This window comes from Populus nigra, chromosome 1 (genome assembly GCF_951802175.1).
Source record: "Populus nigra chromosome 1, ddPopNigr1.1, whole genome shotgun sequence".
Classification (NCBI taxonomy): domain Eukaryota; kingdom Viridiplantae; phylum Streptophyta; class Magnoliopsida; order Malpighiales; family Salicaceae; genus Populus; species Populus nigra.
Genome location: NC_084852.1, coordinates 47,755,240 through 47,774,408, shown reverse-complemented (window position 1 = coordinate 47,774,408; position 19,169 = coordinate 47,755,240). Strand labels below are relative to the sequence as shown.

General features: G+C 35.1%; 3 protein-coding genes and 1 pseudogene across 7 annotated transcripts; 1 reads left to right on the top strand and 3 right to left on the bottom strand.

Moving 5' to 3' along the window:
- On the bottom strand, positions 1–3,947 carry LOC133692460 (ribonuclease MRP protein subunit POP4). 4 transcript variants are annotated; one of them, XM_062113437.1, is made up of 10 exons: positions 3,772–3,947; positions 3,179–3,504; positions 3,041–3,076; positions 2,815–2,891; positions 2,453–2,712; positions 1,758–1,826; positions 1,593–1,651; positions 1,256–1,357; positions 648–771; positions 1–387 (listed from the first exon to the last, which is right to left on the bottom strand). In XM_062113437.1, the coding sequence occupies exons 2-9, from the start codon at positions 3,381–3,383 to the stop codon at positions 674–676; spliced, it is 906 nt and encodes a 301-aa protein (XP_061969421.1). In that variant the 5' UTR covers positions 3,384–3,504; positions 3,772–3,947; the 3' UTR covers positions 1–387; positions 648–673. The 4 variants fall into 4 exon arrangements, with proteins under 4 accessions (XP_061969421.1, XP_061969430.1, XP_061969413.1 ...); XM_062113446.1 differs by having other exon boundaries at positions 3,179–3,418; XM_062113429.1 differs by having other exon boundaries at positions 3,179–3,385; positions 3,772–3,946.
- A 368-nt stretch (positions 3,948–4,315) lies between these two features.
- Positions 4,316–6,165, bottom strand: LOC133682553 (galactoside 2-alpha-L-fucosyltransferase-like; annotated as a pseudogene).
- Positions 6,166–6,368: 203 nt separating this feature from the next.
- On the bottom strand, positions 6,369–8,592 carry LOC133700664 (galactoside 2-alpha-L-fucosyltransferase-like). 2 transcript variants are annotated; one of them, XM_062124270.1, is made up of 3 exons: positions 8,442–8,592; positions 8,043–8,278; positions 6,369–7,917 (listed from the first exon to the last, which is right to left on the bottom strand). In XM_062124270.1, the coding sequence occupies exons 2-3, from the start codon at positions 8,236–8,238 to the stop codon at positions 6,458–6,460; spliced, it is 1,656 nt and encodes a 551-aa protein (XP_061980254.1). In that variant the 5' UTR covers positions 8,239–8,278; positions 8,442–8,592; the 3' UTR covers positions 6,369–6,457. The 2 variants fall into 2 exon arrangements, with proteins under 2 accessions (XP_061980254.1, XP_061980246.1); XM_062124262.1 differs by having other exon boundaries at positions 8,043–8,294; positions 8,442–8,588.
- Positions 8,593–13,619: 5,027 nt separating this feature from the next.
- On the top strand, positions 13,620–15,860 carry LOC133681083 (protein ELC-like). Its single transcript, XM_062104175.1, has one exon. It carries the CDS (start codon positions 14,379–14,381, stop codon positions 15,588–15,590), a length of 1,212 nt encoding a protein of 403 aa, XP_061960159.1. The 5' UTR covers positions 13,620–14,378; the 3' UTR covers positions 15,591–15,860.
- The last annotated feature ends 3,309 nt before the right edge of the window (positions 15,861–19,169 follow it).

Genomic DNA, 19,169 nt, shown 5'->3' with positions numbered 1-19,169 from the left:
TTTAAAAAAAATATTAATACATTTATAAATAAAAAATACTTAAAAAAACAATTTTATGATGTAACAAACACCCCCTTTTTAACCAGCTTCATTTTCAACTACTTGTGATCCTCACAGTGCTTTACAGGAATAAGGGCACCGGCACAGTCTTTCTTCTATACCTGACAGTCATGAGCAAGATGAAAAAGCTCCAGTCATGGCTTTGTTGACTTGGATCCAGAATCTTTTTTTCCACGCTCTGAGCTCACACAAAATCCATGGCTTCAATCCTCCGACCTTGAGCCACATAGACAAAGGTAGGCCAAGTGCTAGCCATCAACATGTCATTCAGACTAGGGAGTTTTATTTCAGCCTAGACCTTCACATTGTGCACATCATCCCCATTCACTATACGCATCACACAAGAATTTCAAACCGCTATGAGTGATGGAACTGGTAAATTTGATTGACACTATTTAAAAGAAAAATTGGCATGCAAACAAACAGGAAGCTTTATATGTGCCACTAACAAACTACATTCTATGAGCATGACTACGATACGCACGCCTCGACAACCTATTCCTCAGGCATGCATAACTTGCTAAGATACAAAATAAAAATATTTTGGTATACTTTCATCTCCTAGAACTAGATATATGAAAAGATACCTGAGATGAAATGAGCAATGTGTAAATCACAAGCCTGAGTTTCTTGAAGAGAGTTTGTCCCCAAGCATTGTGATCTTCCAGCAATCAATTTGAAATACAAAAACGGACAACTTTTTGGGCACAACTGCAAATACAATAAGAAAAGGAGATTTTAGTGTTGTAGTGTAAACACTACAATCAGATAGAGACTTAAAATCACAGATAAATACTGTCAGCCTTCGATTGCTTATGTTTCATACTTCCTGTGATTAACAGATGTGCTTAAAAATGTCACAAGAAAACTTCGTGGTTCCATTTGGCAGGAGACACTGCCCCTCTTTTTAACTTAAAATTTCAACATTCTGTTATTAAAGCCAGTTCAAGTAGCTGGCCATCTCAATCAGATAAAATGTATTGCTCTGTAATGAGATGGAAGGTAGAAACCAAACAGGAAACTATTTCACACCAAGAATAATACTCTGTAGCAGTAATCATCTATACCAAAAATTATACTATGGGCCATCATACTACAAGTAAATACAATGCAAGGTATCATCTCATGTATATGCATTATTCACCTACCAATGTCAAGTAAACCAGGTTTAGGTGTGGAGTAATGAATAGATCACCTTTCAATTTGTTGTCTTGTGTGATTATCCCAAATGTTTCTGCAGTTTCACGAATCATAATACCACTAATTCCAGTGAATGATTTTATCTTACAGTCAGCAACTGCAAGCAAACAGTTTTAGAGGTTACTATTGGAGCAAATATGACAACCTGAGCACAGAGCACAACTCTCGATACTATGGTACGGAGAGCAGAAAAACTAGAATAGTGAACCGCTTCAAAGCAGCTGAACATTTTAATATGCAAAAGAACTGCTCTTGCAAACCTCATAAATGATGGCCTCTAAAGTTCCATGGAAACACTAAATCTGAAAAGACACTTTAGAAGAGAGTATGACCTAGAATAGCAGCGCCATGTAGATCTGCACTCAGAAGACATTTGGGCAACTCGTTCCTCCTGCAAGATGGAATCAAAGCATGGTCAAAGGATCCCCAAACCTAATAACAAGTGAAAGAATTGTGTGATTGCTCATTCATGAAACTAAAAAGAATGGTGATCTTACCCAGTTTTCTTGAGAAGCTGCATCATATAGTCTTTCCATATCTCATGCATTGGCTTATAAACATCAAATCTGCAATGCAGATCAAACTATAATAAAGTTTTTAAGAGTGGAAAGGACGGTTCAAACTAGAGTAATTGTAAAAAAAAAAAAAAAATTGAACCAATTAATTATGGCATGCGTCTCTTAATTTGTAACAACTAATAGAGTATAGCAAAAAGGTTAACAAAAATTGGACAATGGCAACACGATGGGTCCAGAAAGAAGCCAGAGAAGCTAAAAATATGGGAGTGGCAATTAGCAGATGTGAAACTGAAATTGACTACCAAAAACAGGTTTGAATGTGACACAGTAAAAAATGCTTGCACTAAGATATAATGAATCAACCTTTGTATTTTTATTTTTTTTTATGAAGTGTTTGGCCGCGCAGTCCATGTTTGAAATTGAAATTGTCAAAATCAGCATCTTTTTCTCCGATTTAAACAGAGGATAGAAGAGAGCATGATCAAGAATATTCTTTCTTCACAGAATCGGGTGGGAAATTATTTCAACCAGAAAAAAGGCATTAAGTTCTTCAAATAGAGGAGCAATGTGCCACAAGCAAATGTATGGATATAACATTTAACCATAATGCAAGTGCGGATTTAAAAAAAGCAAACGCAAACAGAAACCAAATCCACAAGGAGTATCCAACTCACTTTTGGAGATCTTGAGGCAAATTAAACATCCCAAGTTTTTTATGTTGCTTCATAGACATGTGCCTTCTCGAATGCTTTGGGTTGGATTGTGAAGCTCTAGTCTGAGAACCAGTAGATTTGCTTGGTACATAATTATCAAGAAGGATCCAGTTATCAATCTTTATGTTTCTGGATCCCTGCATGTACTTCTGAGATGCATCACCGTGCTGAAAAAGCTCGTGCAAAATCTTGTCGACCACACTCCCCTTTTTACTCTCGAACTGCACAATACCATGCAAATATGAAACCCAATAAGCTCATAATAAAGAACTTACCTAAGGAAACTTTAACAGTCATAGTTCAGACAACAATAAAGCAAGCACCTTGACGCCAGTCGTCAACAGGTTTTCGTGTACATCTTGGGGGAGCTGTGAATATGCTAAGCCATTTTCTTCTGGATCTATTCATGAAGATTACGCACAGTAATTACAATCTGACCAAATTGCAAGAACTACACATTTTCTATCAAACCAAATAGAAATCACATAACCAAGGCACGATTTAGTAGTCACTAAACAATAAAATCAAAACTGATAAGGCACAATTTACCTTGAGATGGAGTGTATCCGAAGAAAAAAGAACTCCCTACAAGCAAGCAAACAAAAATAAATGAAGCACCCACTAATTATCAAAAATCAAAATCATTAACACAACATCCGGAAGCACAAGCAAAAAAGAGACAATAACCTTTCTTCGACAAGTTACTGGAAGGAGTCTTCGGTGCATCCGCTCGATGCAATGAAGTAGAGGCTGCATTGTTATTTTCTTTCCTATGTCCCTCATGATGTGTTACTTTGTGTTTCTTTTGCTGTTGTTGAACCAACTCAGCTTTTGCAACAGCAAACCTTCTCTCCAATGCATCCATTGTCCTTTTCCTTTGATCCGTCTCCATTGCTGCAAAAATTTGATAAACAAAGAAAAGGAAATCTGAATGTGTTTGAGCGAGTTTGTTGTTCTGAAACCATCAGAAGCAATTTTAAGCAAGCTTGTGTGTTTGACACCATCACAACCATCTAAAAAAATCAACCCAAAAAAAACATAAACAAATTGTGAAAATTAGCAAGCACATATCCATAAACAAATTGATCAGAAATATAACTATGAGATCCCAAAAAAAAAGAGAAACCCACAAAGAAATTCAGAATAGAAGTATAAACCCTGAAATCTCGAAGCCCAATCTTTATTTGCTAAATCTTATTGTGGTTATTATGATTAATTTGGCAACACAGTCACTCAAGGTGATTTTACACTCTTATATTTTAGGAGAGAGATAAATTCACCTCAAACTCAAGGTGGCGGCGTGAAGGAGGCTGTGGGAGGAGGAGATGGCAGCTGAGGCTGGTGGCGAAGGTGTCTGTGCTTTCCTCCGGCTTGAACTGCGAGAGGCGGTGGAGAGAGGGAGCGAGAAGGAAACTGTGGTTGAAGGGGAAGAGAAGTCTCTGGTGCTTTGATTTATATGGGGCCATTTCAATCTTTTCCCAATTTCAATAGTTGTTTCAGGCTAAATTATAAAACACACCTCGAACTTAGCGAAAAATCAAACATCCCCCCGAACTAAAAAATCCCAAATTCTGAACCATGAATTATATTTATAAGACTCGAAGAGTTGGTCAGGTCAGCTCTTAAATCAGTGGATTACAAAAATAGAGTTATTTTGGGGTTCTTAAATGAAAAGATGACATTTCAGAATAAATTCAATGTGAAGGGTGGTATTTTCAAAGTTGAAGTACAAGGGTTGATTCAATCAATTTCCAAAACTAAGGGACCTTCCAATTAATTTACCCATTTCAAAAACAGGGGGAAAACAAGAGGAGGAGAAAGAGATGTATTTACAGCAAGGGTCTGAATTAATAGAAAATTGAAGGTGTGGTAGAAACTCTTTGTTGATGCAAGAAATGAAAAAAATCAATCAAAAATTGTCTCTGGTAATCACAGCTACAGTTGTCCATGTTCATCAAACCAGCTTCAATCCGTTCTTACGATCCTCGCAATGCATTGTATTAGGAACAACAGTAGCAGCATTGACTTCAATCCTTGTCTTACAATCATAACTCAAAGGAAAATGACAACATGGCTCCATTGATATGGCTCGCTGACAAGCTGGATTTACCTTCCCTGGTTTGCGCAAAATCCATGGCTTCCAACCTGCTAAACCATGAGCAACATAGCCAAAGGTAGACCAAGCTAGTCACCAGTGCATCACACAAACTAAGAAGATATTTTTCAGCCCATGCCTTCATGTTGTGCATTTTATCTCCAACATGTTGCTACTCCTCGTGGCTTGGTTGGTAAACACCAATGACTTCACCTGTCACGGTTGGTTTTGTCCAATACATGTTATGCATCTTCTGATAGTATTATCGGGAATATAGGGATGTTAATAGAATAGCTTTTGATGTCTGGTTTCTTGAGGGAGAAGGGATAGGTTCTTGTGTATCTACTGCTTCTGGCAGGAGCTTTTCCTTCAGGACACAAGCTAAAATCTGATCCATAACAGTTTGGAATATTGGAGTGGTCTTATCGTGAAATACTCTTATTTGGAGCCCAATCCTGTCATCTGCCTTGGCTAGATAAGCCTGGTAGAACCTTGTGATCAGTCCCCCGACCTGATTTGAAGGGGTGGCAAAGATAGTGACCCAAATGGTAGACCACACTTTCCTTTTCTGGGAACAATTTGCTTATTTCTTGGTTGAAAGATGTTATCATGAATAAAGAAGGGACAAAATATTGATCTGATAGAAGTATCAACCACGGAATGTTTTGGAGAAGAGCTTGGTTTTGATCACAGAATGCTAAATGGTCAAGATCATAGTCACTGTGTGCTAGATTAGGATAGAGAAATGATTCTGGTGACTCCTTTGAAGTGTTGGTAATGTTCGTTAGCATGCTTCCAAAACTGCTGGCATATCTTACCTCAGGACTAAAATTCCTGCGGGGAAAATCCGTAGGCAACAACCATGATGTATTGGGAAATGCCTCGCAAAAGAGATCAGTCATGTTAGCTTCATGTTTAACAAGTAGGACTCGGTTTGTGAGGAGAGCATAAAGAAATGTCGCAGCCATGCTTAGCATCCTGTTTCCTAAGCCATTAGCAGGTATCCAGACAACGTATTTACAGTTGGTGCTTCCACTGTGCATAGACTTGAGTCTTTTTATGGTTCTATCGTAGGATTTGGTGTAAGGTCCGCAGAAAGAAGATAGGGAGAGGGCTTATGGGGCGACGTCTTGCTATACGACTTGAAAGTGATTCTCTAACATAAGTTACAGCTTGTTAGATGTAGCAGAGGGTCTGTGTCTTGAGCATACAGACACTTAAGTTTCTCAAAATCCAGTCACAAATGTGTGAGAAAGTTTACATCAGAAACAAAGTAATCTTTTTCTTTCATTCCTACCCTGTATCTGTATGATTCTTTGATGCAACTTGCAAGCAATGGTTACAAAAATATGCATAAATAATTTTGTAACTTCATTCATGAGCCAGAAAGAACAATGGACATAGTTGATAGTACACATGGATAAAGAAATCAGTGCTTAGAAAAGTTTGCATGGTCTCATTGAAAACTCTGTATTTAAATTTTAGTTACGAGAAAGCTAGAGTTTATATTTTTTTTCTTACACCTGCTTTCGCAAAAGCTACTAAATTTCCCTTGAGTTTTGGGTGTCAGCCTGATCATCCTACTTTGTCTAAGAATCTTTCATTCAAGTCCTTGAAAAATGCAGCAGCAGACCAATATTTTTATTTTCAGATTGTACGTTTACATCTAGTATTGATGAGAGCATAAAATGATGCAGAAATTAGTAATTTCTATCAAAAAGAAAAATGTAATGGAGGGATCACAGCCACATGGAGAGTAAGGTAAAGGGGCAGAAAAGCACATTTGAAAAATGGATTTTTGATAGCAAAATATTGAAGATGATCAGATTATTACAAGATGAATCACTAATTATTTCAGCTACTAAAAATGCTTAATCATTAACAAGCTTTATTCCCGTGCTTGCATCCTCACACTGCCTGATATGAGGAACTGGGGAAACAGTGTCAAGTCTCCGTCTGGTACCTGCATTTTGGTAATAATTAGGAGGAAAATGAAAACATGGCTCCATAGAAACGGCTCGTGGACACGGCTGGTCATTCGTTTGGCCACCGGTAGGAACATATAGAATCCATGGTTTCAATCCTCCTAGACCTTGAGCTACATAGCCAAAAGTAGACCAAGAACTAGTCACCAAAACATCACTCAAACTTAGGATGTTTATTTCAGCCCATGCCTTGATGTTGTGGATGTTGTTCCCAAATTGTTGAGCCTCTTCATGACTTGGCTGGTAAACCCCAATAACATCACCATTTACAGTTGGTCTCATCCAATACACGTTCTTTATGCTTTCGTAGTATTCTGGATATAATGATGCTATTGTAATAGCTCTTGAGGTCTTGTTTTTTGATGGAGGAGCTATATGTTTTTCCTCGTCTACTTGAGGCAGCAGCTTTTCTTTTTGAACGCAGCCTAGTATCTGCTCCAGAACAACTTTAATTGGACTCGCTTTTCTATTGAATACTCTTACTTGAAGACCAATTCTCTGCTCTGCACTGGCCAGGTAAGACTGATAGAATCTGGTGATTAGTCCCCAGGCTTGATTTGAAGGGTGGAAAAGATAGCGAACCAAGTGGTGAAAAACAGTCTCCTTATCAGGAAATAATTTGTCTAGTTCTTGCTGGAAAGATGGGATCAAGAAGAGGTAAGGCGCAAAGTATTGGTCTGACTTCAGAATCAACCAAGGGACGTTTTGGAGAAAACCCTGGTTTTGATCCTGGTAAAAAAGCTTCTCATATTCATCATAGTTGAAAGATAGATATAGATAAAGAAATGGCGGTGGCTGCGACACAGTTGAGATGTTCATGTTGTTATTCTTTAGCAGCTGCCCATAACTGTGAACATTTCCTGATTGCAAGCCGTAGAATTGATTACTGAGAGGGAAATCCATGGGCAGTAACCATGATGTATTTGGAAACGGCTCACAGAAGATATTAGCCATGTCAGTTCCATGATCGACAAGTAGGACTCTGTTAGTGAGGACAGCATACAGAAATGATGAAGCCATGCTAATAATCCTATTCCCCAAGCCATTAGCGGGCGTCCAAACAACGTAATTGCAGTCTGTAGTACCATTGATATGGCTAGAACTCAATTCTTTCAGGGTTCTATTGTAGGATTCAGTGTGAGGTCCGCAGCGCTTATGAAGCTCTTCGTATTTACGCAGCTTCGATGCAAGATAGGAAGAGGGCTTATGAGGTGAAACTCTGCGACACAAGCTCGATTGGTACCTGCTTATGCAGGATTCTTCATCAAATCCTGGAGCCAGAAGTCCACCAAGCAATTTATCAACAACCACCCTTTCAGGGTGAGATGAATGTTTGTCTTCCGACTCTGAAACCCAGAAGACGAAAAGAGATTACAAACTAGGAAGATTCAAATTCTCTGGTTTTTTGTCTGAGAACTATAGAATATAAAGGTGTTGAAAAGTAAGCTGTGAGCAATGGATTTATCTGTACCTGAGGCTCTACTAACATTTCCAGCCATTTCTCCAGTGACATGAGCTTTGGCAAATTCCCCAATTAGATCAAAAGTTGAGCTTCTGTAAGCCACGGAGAGCATGTACAGCAGAAAGAAAGCTATCAAAAATGAAACCACCATTTTTGGAAACCTATTTGAACCAAATCCTAATATTTCCATTCGAGAAACTCCCATGATTTCTACCTGCCTAATCTTCGGTGCTAGCAATCTTCCCCTGTAAACACAGTCAACTGCACAATCACGTATATGCTACATTAGGCTGACAACTCGTCATTTCAAGAATGTTAACAACATTTCTCTACTTGATTGGCACCTAGAAGAGATTAAAGAAGAAGAAAATTTATCTTGGGAAAAAAGATGAGCAGACAGAGATGTACCTGTGATCAAACAAGAAGACTAGCAGTAAACTGTCCTGGTTAGGCTACCCATTTTCTATTTTGAAAAAAAAAACGCACGCAAGTCTCCCTTGGACAATTCAAAGATCAACCAACTAGCCTGCCTCAAGTCTATTTGTGTATTTGTTCATCAAGGTGGCGTCACCTATATATACTTGAGGGACCTTTCACTTTGCTAGGTTGTGGTCGCCACCGTAATAGTGTGGTCCAGTTCGGAAATAAATTCGGAAAAAAAATAAAGTTATTGGATCATTTGACCAATTCACAGGTAATTAAAAGTCAACTCAGATTAATTTTTTATTAAAATAGAATTGTTTTATTTTAAAAAAAAATAATATTTAATATTAAACCCATTATGCTATAACAGTTATGATATAAACAAGTTAAATAACCATTTTTTATTGCAAGAAGGAGGCACGTAGTCTCTTCATAATCTCAGATTATGCAGAAATTATTACATAGCTGGCTGAAGATTATATTTTAATTATGATTACATGACATGCTAATATGTATGTTAGACAAATAATATAAAATTATATTTAACAACTTTAAATTTTAGATTGAATTTATTTTTTGATATAAATTTATTAATTAAATAATCATGAGAGGTACATATTATAAAACAATATAAAAAAAATTCTACTTGAGAGGTACATATTATAAAATAATATAAATTATTTTTAAGACTTTATTTAACGACTTAAATAAATAAATCGATTATAGTCGTTTGACAAAGTCAAACTAGATGTTGCTTGGTACCAACGGGTCAGCAGCCCCCTGGAATTTAGGGTGTTTGTACGGCGGGTCGTCGTATATGATTTCATTCATACTGTTGAATGAATTTCGACACACATCTCAAGACGTATAAATAAAATGATTACATACGAAATACCGTATTCATACGCACCTCGATAAATTTATTAGAAGATTTGTGGAATTTCTGCAATTCAAATCGATTGCTTGGCGATGCATCAAATTGTAGCTTAATACAAGGGGCATGCAGTTCCCAATTATGTGAGAGGCAGACTACTTGTCGCCGTCGATCATGGTAGACGAGGCCAAAACACATAAAGTCATTGTAGCGTAAAAAACTCCACCACCTAGATTATATTCAAAGAATTAGGGTTTTCTAGCTTTATTATCCAAAACACTAATTCTCCTTGAGGTTTTACGTTGCTCGTAGAGACAAGTAACTATTCATTGTAATGGTGAAGGTACGAAACTGACCTTGCAAGAAAAAACCCATTGGCTTGGGCATGGGAGGAAAGAATGTATTCTTACGGTGATATAATTGTTTTTAATATATTGTGTGGGGTTAAATTTGTCTTTTTACCTTTTCTATGCACAGTAAAATAGCTACTGTAGCCTTGGATTAGAATATTTTGTATGCTTTAGTTTAGATTAAGGGGTGTTTAGGTACTTTTTTTTATTGGGTATAATGCAATTACTTTCACGCTTTTAAAAATAAAAAAAAACTCTCTTGTGGGGTTGTTTTGGTTATTTTTTATTGGTTTTGTTGTAGATTTTGAGGTTGTTCAAGGGTGTTATTGTAATTATCATGTATTTAATATTATTTTTAAAAAAAATTCTCTAGCGCGTGGATGACCCTCGCTCCATTTAAGTGACGCGTGCAGGGTTATTTGGCCACTAAAAACAGCCTTTTATGGTAGTGATTAGAAGATCTCAACACCCTCTACACGATGGTGAAGTTGTTTATTTATTGAGATTCAATTGTCATTGTTTGTTTTTGTTGGTTATATTACGTTTTTCAAACAAAAAAATAAACGATGCAAATATTATAATATCCTTAAAAGAAAGGAAAAATATAGCTTGCTCTAGAGGGTTTTTTAGTTATTTTTTAGTTATTTTGTATTTGGTTGCACAGTATAATTGTAATTATTGCCAAACCCTTATGGCCAAAATTGTTTAGGCTATGAAGGAGTGGCTTTTTTTATAAATTCATTTTTAATATATAATATAATTACTTTCGTGTTCTTATATCTTAAATTTTATATGTTGTCATCTAAGTGTTTTTTTTTACCTTTTATTATAGTTTTTGCGTTAAAAACAATGTAAATGAGGGTTAGCTTGATCTTTTTGGAGATATAAAACATTTTTTTTAAAAAAATAATATCAGACGTATTGACGAACGCGCCATGATGCATTTAAACAACACGTGACACATGATATGGTGGCCAAAAATGACATACCATTGTGTCACCAACTTTAGCGAGTAGAGACACTTCAATTGGAGCGGCGCGTGTATGGCGATTCTCGGCAATTTAGCTACGATTGAGTTGTTTTTCTTTCCCTTTTTTTCTCTCTTTGGCGACCTCAAGATGCACGCTGGCCAAGCACATGAAAAAAAATGCATCCTTCCATTTTATTTTCATTTTAGTTACAGTCCATGTTCTTTTGATCAATCTTCGATTGTTTGAAATATTTTTTTGATTAATTTTTATTTTTAATTTCATCCATTTAGATTAAGTTTTGTTTGATTTTTACATTAAATTTGGCCCTCGTTATTTTAGTTGCTATTTTTTCCTTTTCAATTCTAGCCCTTGAAATATAATTTGATTTGGTTTTTATATTAAATGTTGTTCTCGTTCTTTTAATTAGTATTTTTTTTCAATTTCATCCCCTGATAATTTATTTAGTTTGATTTTTATATTAGATCTAATTCTTATTCTTTTAATTGTTATTTTTTATATTATTTTCCCAGTTGATTCTTGTTTTGTAATTTAATCTCTCGTCATTTTATCCTTTTTAAAAATCAGGTTTCATGATTTTCTTTATTTTCCTTTTATCGTGGGGTTATCTCGATTTCACAACCTAACCTATTGGGTTGACGTGTTGACTTGGGTGGGTTCAAGCCTTTTCCTAGCTTATTATTGTTATTTTTTTAATCCTTTACATCTCATGATTCAACATTGTTTTTTTTTAAATAAAAAAAATAGGTTTTGTTATTTTTTTTGTTTTACTTTTTGTCGCATTATCCTAGTCTAATAACCTGACCAGTAGGTTAGTTGAAAATAACTTATTTTTTTTGTATGGTTTTTTTTCTTTAAATTTAATCTTTCATATTTGGTTAGTTAAAAATTAAGTTTTAAGATTTTTTTTAAATTTATTGCTTCTGATCAAATATCTCGGGTCACATGATTAATGGGATAACATAGGTTGACATTAATTTTTTTTACTTATTTTTTTTGTTTTTATTATACAACATTTTTTTTAAAAAAAAAAACATGTTTTTGTGAATTGAAAATTATTTATTATTATTTTTTTATCTAACCCATGACCAAGCATAAGCATAGGATACATAACTATTGTAAAAGAAGTTGCAATCTGGTGTTGTAATCTATAATAAACTTTTTTACTATAGAAGATAGTACGATTACTCGTACATTATTCTGTTATCTTGTTAAACTGATTTTGTTTTGAAGTTTTAAAGCACATTTTATAATAAATTAAAACAGTAAAATGAGGACAAAATAATCTTTTCAATAAGATTTATTTACTATTAGTGTATTAATTAGGAACAAATCCATCTTTTACGTTTAGGACAAGGTAGCGTAATATCTAAATTAATACTAAACGAAACCAAGAATTTACTCTTTAACCGTCTTGAATTTATTTTATACAAAAAAGTCAAGAGGCCAAGCTGTGGTCACGTGAGATTTGGATTTTGATTTTGATTTGAATGATCTTGTTTAATTTGGGCAGTCAACATTTGACTCTTACCAATAATTGGATACAAATTCGACCCTCTGTTTCTCTTAATGTCATATAACTATTCCATTTGAAGTAATTTTTAATTAAAAATATATTAAAATAATTTTTAATTTTTTATATCAACATTAAGATCATTAAAAATTATTTAAAAATTATTAATTTAATTCTTTTTAAAGTAACAAATAAATTAAAAAACAAATATAAATGCAATACTAAATAGGCTTCAAGGAGAGAAAAAAAATCAAATTCTATTAAACTAGTATTATATTTAGTAGTGATTATTTTCAGTTCGGTTCAATTTTTATATAAAAAAATAACCAAACCAATTTTTTTTGAAAAAACCAAAACCGGTTCAAACTGATCGGTTTTAATTTGGTTTGTTTGGACACAAATCAGTTTGACTCGGTTTTTTTTTTTTCTAATTTCGCTTGTTTTTTGGGTTTCAGGCTTATAAAACCAAAACCAAACTGAACGGATCCTCTTATTTAAAATTTTAATCGATTTTTTTCTGGTTTAATTAATTTTTTAATTTTTTTTCTTACCCCTAATTATATTAAAATACGTATTTTAATAAGAAAAGACTTGTTAAAGAAATTGATCCTCTTGTTTTTCTTTTCGGCTTTGTAAATCTGAGATTTAATTAAAGGGAAAAGAAAATTAAGTTGTAAGGCTTAATTAGCACTATTGTTTATCATTTTAATTTGTATAATTCCTTGTAAAAATTTAGGTCGTTCATATATTTGAATTTCTATATTTTGATTTAATTTTTTAAGCCCTTTGTTAGGATTCAAACTCATAAAAAAAAGATATATAGCAAGTACACACACACTCAAGTATTCTAAACTCATTTATTGAATAAAAAAAGAAAAAAAAATGAATTCTATGATTTATAAAAAAAATAAATACTATTTTCTCTAAATAAATAAAAAAGGAAAAAAAGTGATAAACATTAAAATTTTTACTGTGCTTAAAGAATAATTAATAATATTTTATTAGTTATTCTATGATTTATATTAAAAAATAACATACATAAAGAAGTGAGATAAAATTAAATTCATGGTCTATGAAATATAATAAGAATATTTTTATTGCAAGTTTGGTTCTGGTTATAAAATGTTTTTATTTTTATTTTTTTAATTAAAAATATATTATCATATTAAAAATATATTTTTTAAATAAAAAATAATTTAAATAACAATTTAAGCTCACAATCATAACTTTTAAAATTTAATTCGGAAACCGAGATCTTAACCGAGTTTTACAAAGCAAAAAATTAAAGTTGTAATTGTCACGGTCAAATCCATCAAAATCAATAATCTAAAATTGAATTTGTACCCGGATACAAAATCAAGATAAAAAGACTAAGAACACTATGAAGATTGAATCTAGATCAGAAATTTAAAAGTACTATAAAGATTGAATCTCCTAGAAAAATAGGAAGTACCCCTGAGCAAAATCAAGATCAGGAAACTAAAAGGACTGTAAAGATTCAGACCTTTCTCATAAAAATTAACATACAGATGGTTAGATTATGAGGTTAAAGAGAACCACAAGAGAGATGGCAAGATATAGAGTTTCCTCCGGTTGATTGAGTCGGCGGGCAAGCAAACTCTCCAAGCCAATCTCCAAGACAGGGAGGGAGGGAGCAAGTTTTCAAGGGGAGGCGGCAGATTAACGAGCCAGTTTATTTCACCAATCTTGTGAGTTAGCTTCTTCTTTTTCTTCCATAAGAGAGAGGCAAAGAAGGATTTGCAGTGATTTACTTTAGTGAATGTCAAATACATGTATTTAAAGGAAAGAAAAAGAGGAATGAATAATGGAGATTTGAGAGGTAAATGGTGAGTGAATTTTTTATTTTATTTTATTGAAAGATGCTTATTATTATTTTTTTATATATTTTATAAAAAAAAATCAACCCAGATTAATCATTTTAATTTAGAGTCCGGGTCCTGACCCGGATGAACCATAGCACCGGATTCGAAAACTATGCCCGCAATGCCAACGCGCTCCCAAGAATTGCCCACGAAACTTCCACACCACAACTTCTCCCCCCTGTAAGCACCAAAACAGCCTTTCCTTTCAAGAAAGCTCTCCTCCTCCTCATCCTCCTCCTCCTCCTCTGTCATCTTCCACTATTACCTTTCCTCTTTCTCTCCAAAAACCCTAAAATCAATTCTATTCTATTCAATGGTTCCTCCACCACCAAACCACCAAGCAATCCAACAATTCCTCTCCTCCGTCCTCTCCCAACGCGGCCCTTCCGCCCTCCCTTACACGGAAGACACCAAATGGCTCATCCGTCAGCACCTCGTCTCCCTGACCTCCACTTTCCCTTCCCTCGAACCCAAAACTGCTACCTTCACTCACAACGACGGCCGCACCGTCAATCTTCTCCAAGCAGACGGCACCGTTCCTATGACTTTCGAATCTGTCACATATAACATCCCTGTTATAATCTGGCTCATCGAATCTTACCCTCGTCACCCTCCTTGTGTTTACGTCAATCCCACGCGCGACATGGTCATCAAAAGATCCCATTCTTTTGTTAATCCATCGGGCCTCGTTGCGGTCCCTTATTTGCAGAATTGGATCTACCCCAGTTCTAATTTGGTTGATTTGGCTCGCGAATTGAGCATGATTTTTGGGAGGGATCCTCCTCTTTTTTCTCAGCGTCCTCGCCCTAGCCCCAATCCCAGTTATCATCCGAATCAATCGAGTTTGACGAACCCGTCGACTTTTGGATCAGTGGGAAGTGGGTATCCGAGGCAGATGGTCAGGCCACCACAATATCCACCACCGTCGCCTCCGTACGGTGGTGGGGAGGGGAAGGCGGGAACGGAGGACGCGGCGGAGGTTTTTAAAAGGAATGTGATTAATAAGCTTGTGGAGAATGTTCATGGGGACATGTTGCTGCTGAGGAAAACGAGGGAGTCGGAGATGGAAAGCTTGTTTAGCGCTCAAGCTGTGTTGAGGAGGAGAGAGGAGGAGATTAATAAAGGGTTGAAAGAAATGAGAGATGAAATGGAAGGGTTGGAGTCGCAATTGCAAGTTGTTTTGATGAATACGGATGTTTTGGAGGCGTGGGTTAGGCAAAACGAGGGGAAGGTGAAAGGGGGTATGGAGGACATTGATGTGGATAAGGCTTTTGAGTGTGTGGATGTTTTGTCGAAGCAAATGTTGGAGTGTACGGCAGCGGATATGGCGATTGAGGATGTGGTTTATTCGTTAGATAAAGCGGTGCAAGAAGGGGCAATGCCGTTTGTTCAATATTTGAGGAACGTGAGGTTGCTGTCTAGAGAGCAGTTTTTTAACAGAGCTACCGCAGCGAAAGTTAGGGCTGCACAAATGCAGGCTCAGGTTGCTAGTATGGCTGCTAGGGCACCACGTTATGCTAGCTGAATGATTGTTTTGATGGTGATTTTGATACGGGGTTGTGGCATTTATGGAGATGTTGTAAGGGTCAATATATTTTGAGGTTAGATTCTTGTGAAGAACTATAGCATTTTATTCTCTCTCTCTGTGTCTGTGTTTTTTTTTTCTTGTGCTGATAGGGAAATAATTATCTTCTTGTTAATTATTATATGTTTTCTTTTATTAATTGATGTGTGGTATCCTTGGCACTCGCTTTTCAAGCTATAACATTTTCCATACAAATTCTGGTCGTAGAAACAGATGTTTTTCTTCTTCTATGATGTTTACTTCTGGCTGTTAAACAATGTATGCCTGTATCACTAGATATATATTGCAGTAACAACTAATAATTACCTTCATGCAAGTTGACAACGGCTACATGTGCAAATATATTAAAGAATGTGTGGCATCATTTTGCTTATTATTAAAGAATCCAGTGCATTTTCATGTTTTAGCTCTTCCTGTCAGTATTCCATGTTTGTGAATATTTATATACGTGTTTTGCTCGTAATGAAGCCATATTGTTGATTGCTAAATTCCCTTTTCATTCTTAACACGTACACACACACTTTCATGTTTGTGCGTTTATGTAATGGTGTCAAGCAGGCACATATGAGGACAAATGAATTTATTCTACCCAATTCCTAACAGGAGTTCCTGTTAAGCGAAACAATGATGAAAAAGAGAGAGGAAGGGAGAGGGAGAGGGTGTATCTATGTATATTGCTTTGGCTTTCCACTTGCTCTTGTATCAAACTTGAACTAGAAAGGTGTGGGAGTTTGAATTTTTTTTTTGATAGGGATTTTTTCATAATAGAAAATTATTTGAAGAAAACTTGGTACTTGGAAGGATATACCCTCTTTGACAGATAAGAGGAAACTCTCGCTTTAATATCTCAAACTTTTTATCTTTTTCAACATAGAAGTGCTTTTGAGGGAAAGTAGTCAAGTTTCTATGTTATTTAGATTGTTTATACCTTGTTAGGGAATGACAATTTTTGTTTTGATAAAGTGTTCTTTCTGTTATGGGTTTTCAATATTCCGTATTTTTTAATGAGCTTTTTTCACTTTATATGTGTTGCCACCTTGTTTTCTCTTAGTGAAACTTCTGCATTTGGGAAAAGAATAGGAAGTATAAGGCAGTAATGGACTTGCTACCTGGTAGATTAATTCGCTGCTTAGGTTATTCAGGGATTGATATGCAATGGATCTCACATTTTATAGTGGAAATACCTTTAGTGCTTTTGTTAGAGACAATGCTTGGTTAGATATGCTTCAATGCATATGCTTTTACTGCCTTTTGTATCATGTACTCGATTCATTTCCATCTTGGTGTGGAAAAAGAGTGTAGTGTGACAATTTGCTAACTAGGCAAATGCTTGTGAAACTGTAGAAGGCCTGATAGAAGGCATCATGGTGCAGATCAGATTTGTTGATCCATTGTTTTGGAATTGGGCCTGTTTAGATTTGTATTTACTGTTGTCTTGGGCTGAAATCCACAAAGGTGCTGGAATATTCAGATTGACGGAGAAAGGAATCTCAGAAATAGGTTTACTTCAGGACATATATGATGTGAAGCAGCCCCCCCGCCCCCCAAAAGTAACTGTTAAAGATACGTAGAAATTTAGTGAAGTTAGTATTTTAGAAGAATCACTCTGCTGATTTGCCCTTGAAATATTTATAATTTCTGTTTTGATGACATGGTCTCAGCTTCCAGTGCCAGGTTCGCTGAAGTAGACTTTAGCCAAAACATGGGGCTTCAAAGTCTGCATCCTCCAGTTGAAGTCTGGATGGTTTTGTACTTTGGTTCTTCCATAAAAAATGTTGCCATGTCTATTTGAGGGATGAAAGTCGTATTGTAGATTGCCAGATTCTTGGTTTTGGTCACACGTGTGTGCACATTCATGTGATCCATGTCAAGATGGGAGATGTAGAAATTCATGAATTTTAGGTGTATAGTTGATTGAAAAGGGGAAATTCATGGCAAGTGTTTAGTTTATAAAGAGACAATAGTCAGTTTCTGTTAATGCATATTTCAATAATGATATTTGTTGATGTGCGAGACACTTATTCTTGTCGGTGTTCTGTTCACAAGTGCAAAACACGCTTCCTCTGTCATGCCTAGCTCCCTGTAAAACTGTGAAAGGCCTGATTGAAGGCAACAAAGTGGTCATGAGATTTATTTTTTCTCCTACATGGAAGAGGCTCAGATCCAAGACCTGTTGATGAAAGGGAAACATGGGTGCTGAGCCACAAGGCTCATTGACTCAGATTTGTTGTTTCATTGTTTTCGATAATGGGAATGTCACATTTGCGTTTTGCAGGCCGGGCATTCTACATGAATATCCATTCACATCTGATAGAAGAAACTAGGAATTTGATTTACTTAAAGTGAAGATGTGACAATCAACCCCATTTAGATACTTCGAAGAAATCATTTAGCATATTACTCTGAACATTACATGGTATTCGTAGAAGAGTCTATTCTGCTGCGCTGTCCTTGAAAAGCTTACTATTTTTCTTCTTGAGAGGTGTAAGAAAGTTTCAATTCATTGGTGTAGTCATCTGTTATGGACTCTACTCAGAAGATCAGGCTTCAAGGTCTGTATTCTCCGATACAAGTGTACCGGTTCCGTTCCCCCGTAGACAATCCTGGTATTCCCATCTGAGGGATGGGCAGGAATGAATGCATCCTCATGAAAGAATTTATCTAATTTTGTTTCCTTTTTCTAGCCTGAATAGCAAGGGCTTCAATTTGTCCGTTGCAATCCACCAACCAACATTTCTTCCTTCCTGCTTCATTTCCCTGCTGTGAGCATGCAAGTCATTTGAAATGTGGCAGAGTTTGACTGTTTAGAAATATATTAAAATGTTTTTGTTTTAAAATTTATTTTTAATATCAGCATATTAAAATAATTAAATAGCATAAAAATTAATTTTTTTAAAAAAAATTAAAATTTTTAAAAGCATGGTCTGAGCATGTATGCTCAAGGTAGTGAGAATATAAACGATGTCTTCCTGTTATTTTACAAGTATAAAAATGTATTTTAATGCAATTTTAGAGAAAAATTATCATATATATATATATATATATATCTTTAATTGAATACATTTTTATTTTTATTTTTATTTTCTCTATTTTTTTCTATTAGTAAACAAACGTTACCAGGAAAAACTCAAAACAAATATGTAGTTGTTAAATGTAATTGACAATTTGACTTAAAAAATTTATGATTTAAATTTTGACTTGGCTTTGAAATATATTAGCTTTATATAATCTAAGTAAACTCAACCTTGTATCAATTTCAAAGAATTTTATTTGAATAAAAAATATAAAAAAGGTTACTTTAATAAAAATATTAACACCAACCTGATTCAATAACATATAAATTATTCAGACCTTTTTGGATGCAATTCTCTAGCCGCTAGCAACTTGACAAGTGTGTGTGTGTGGAATGCAAATTAAGTATATTGGTAATGTGGTATAAAGTTTTTTTTATACATAATTTTTAATTAAAAATATATTAAAAAAATTTAAAACTATAAAACATTTATTTTAATATTATTT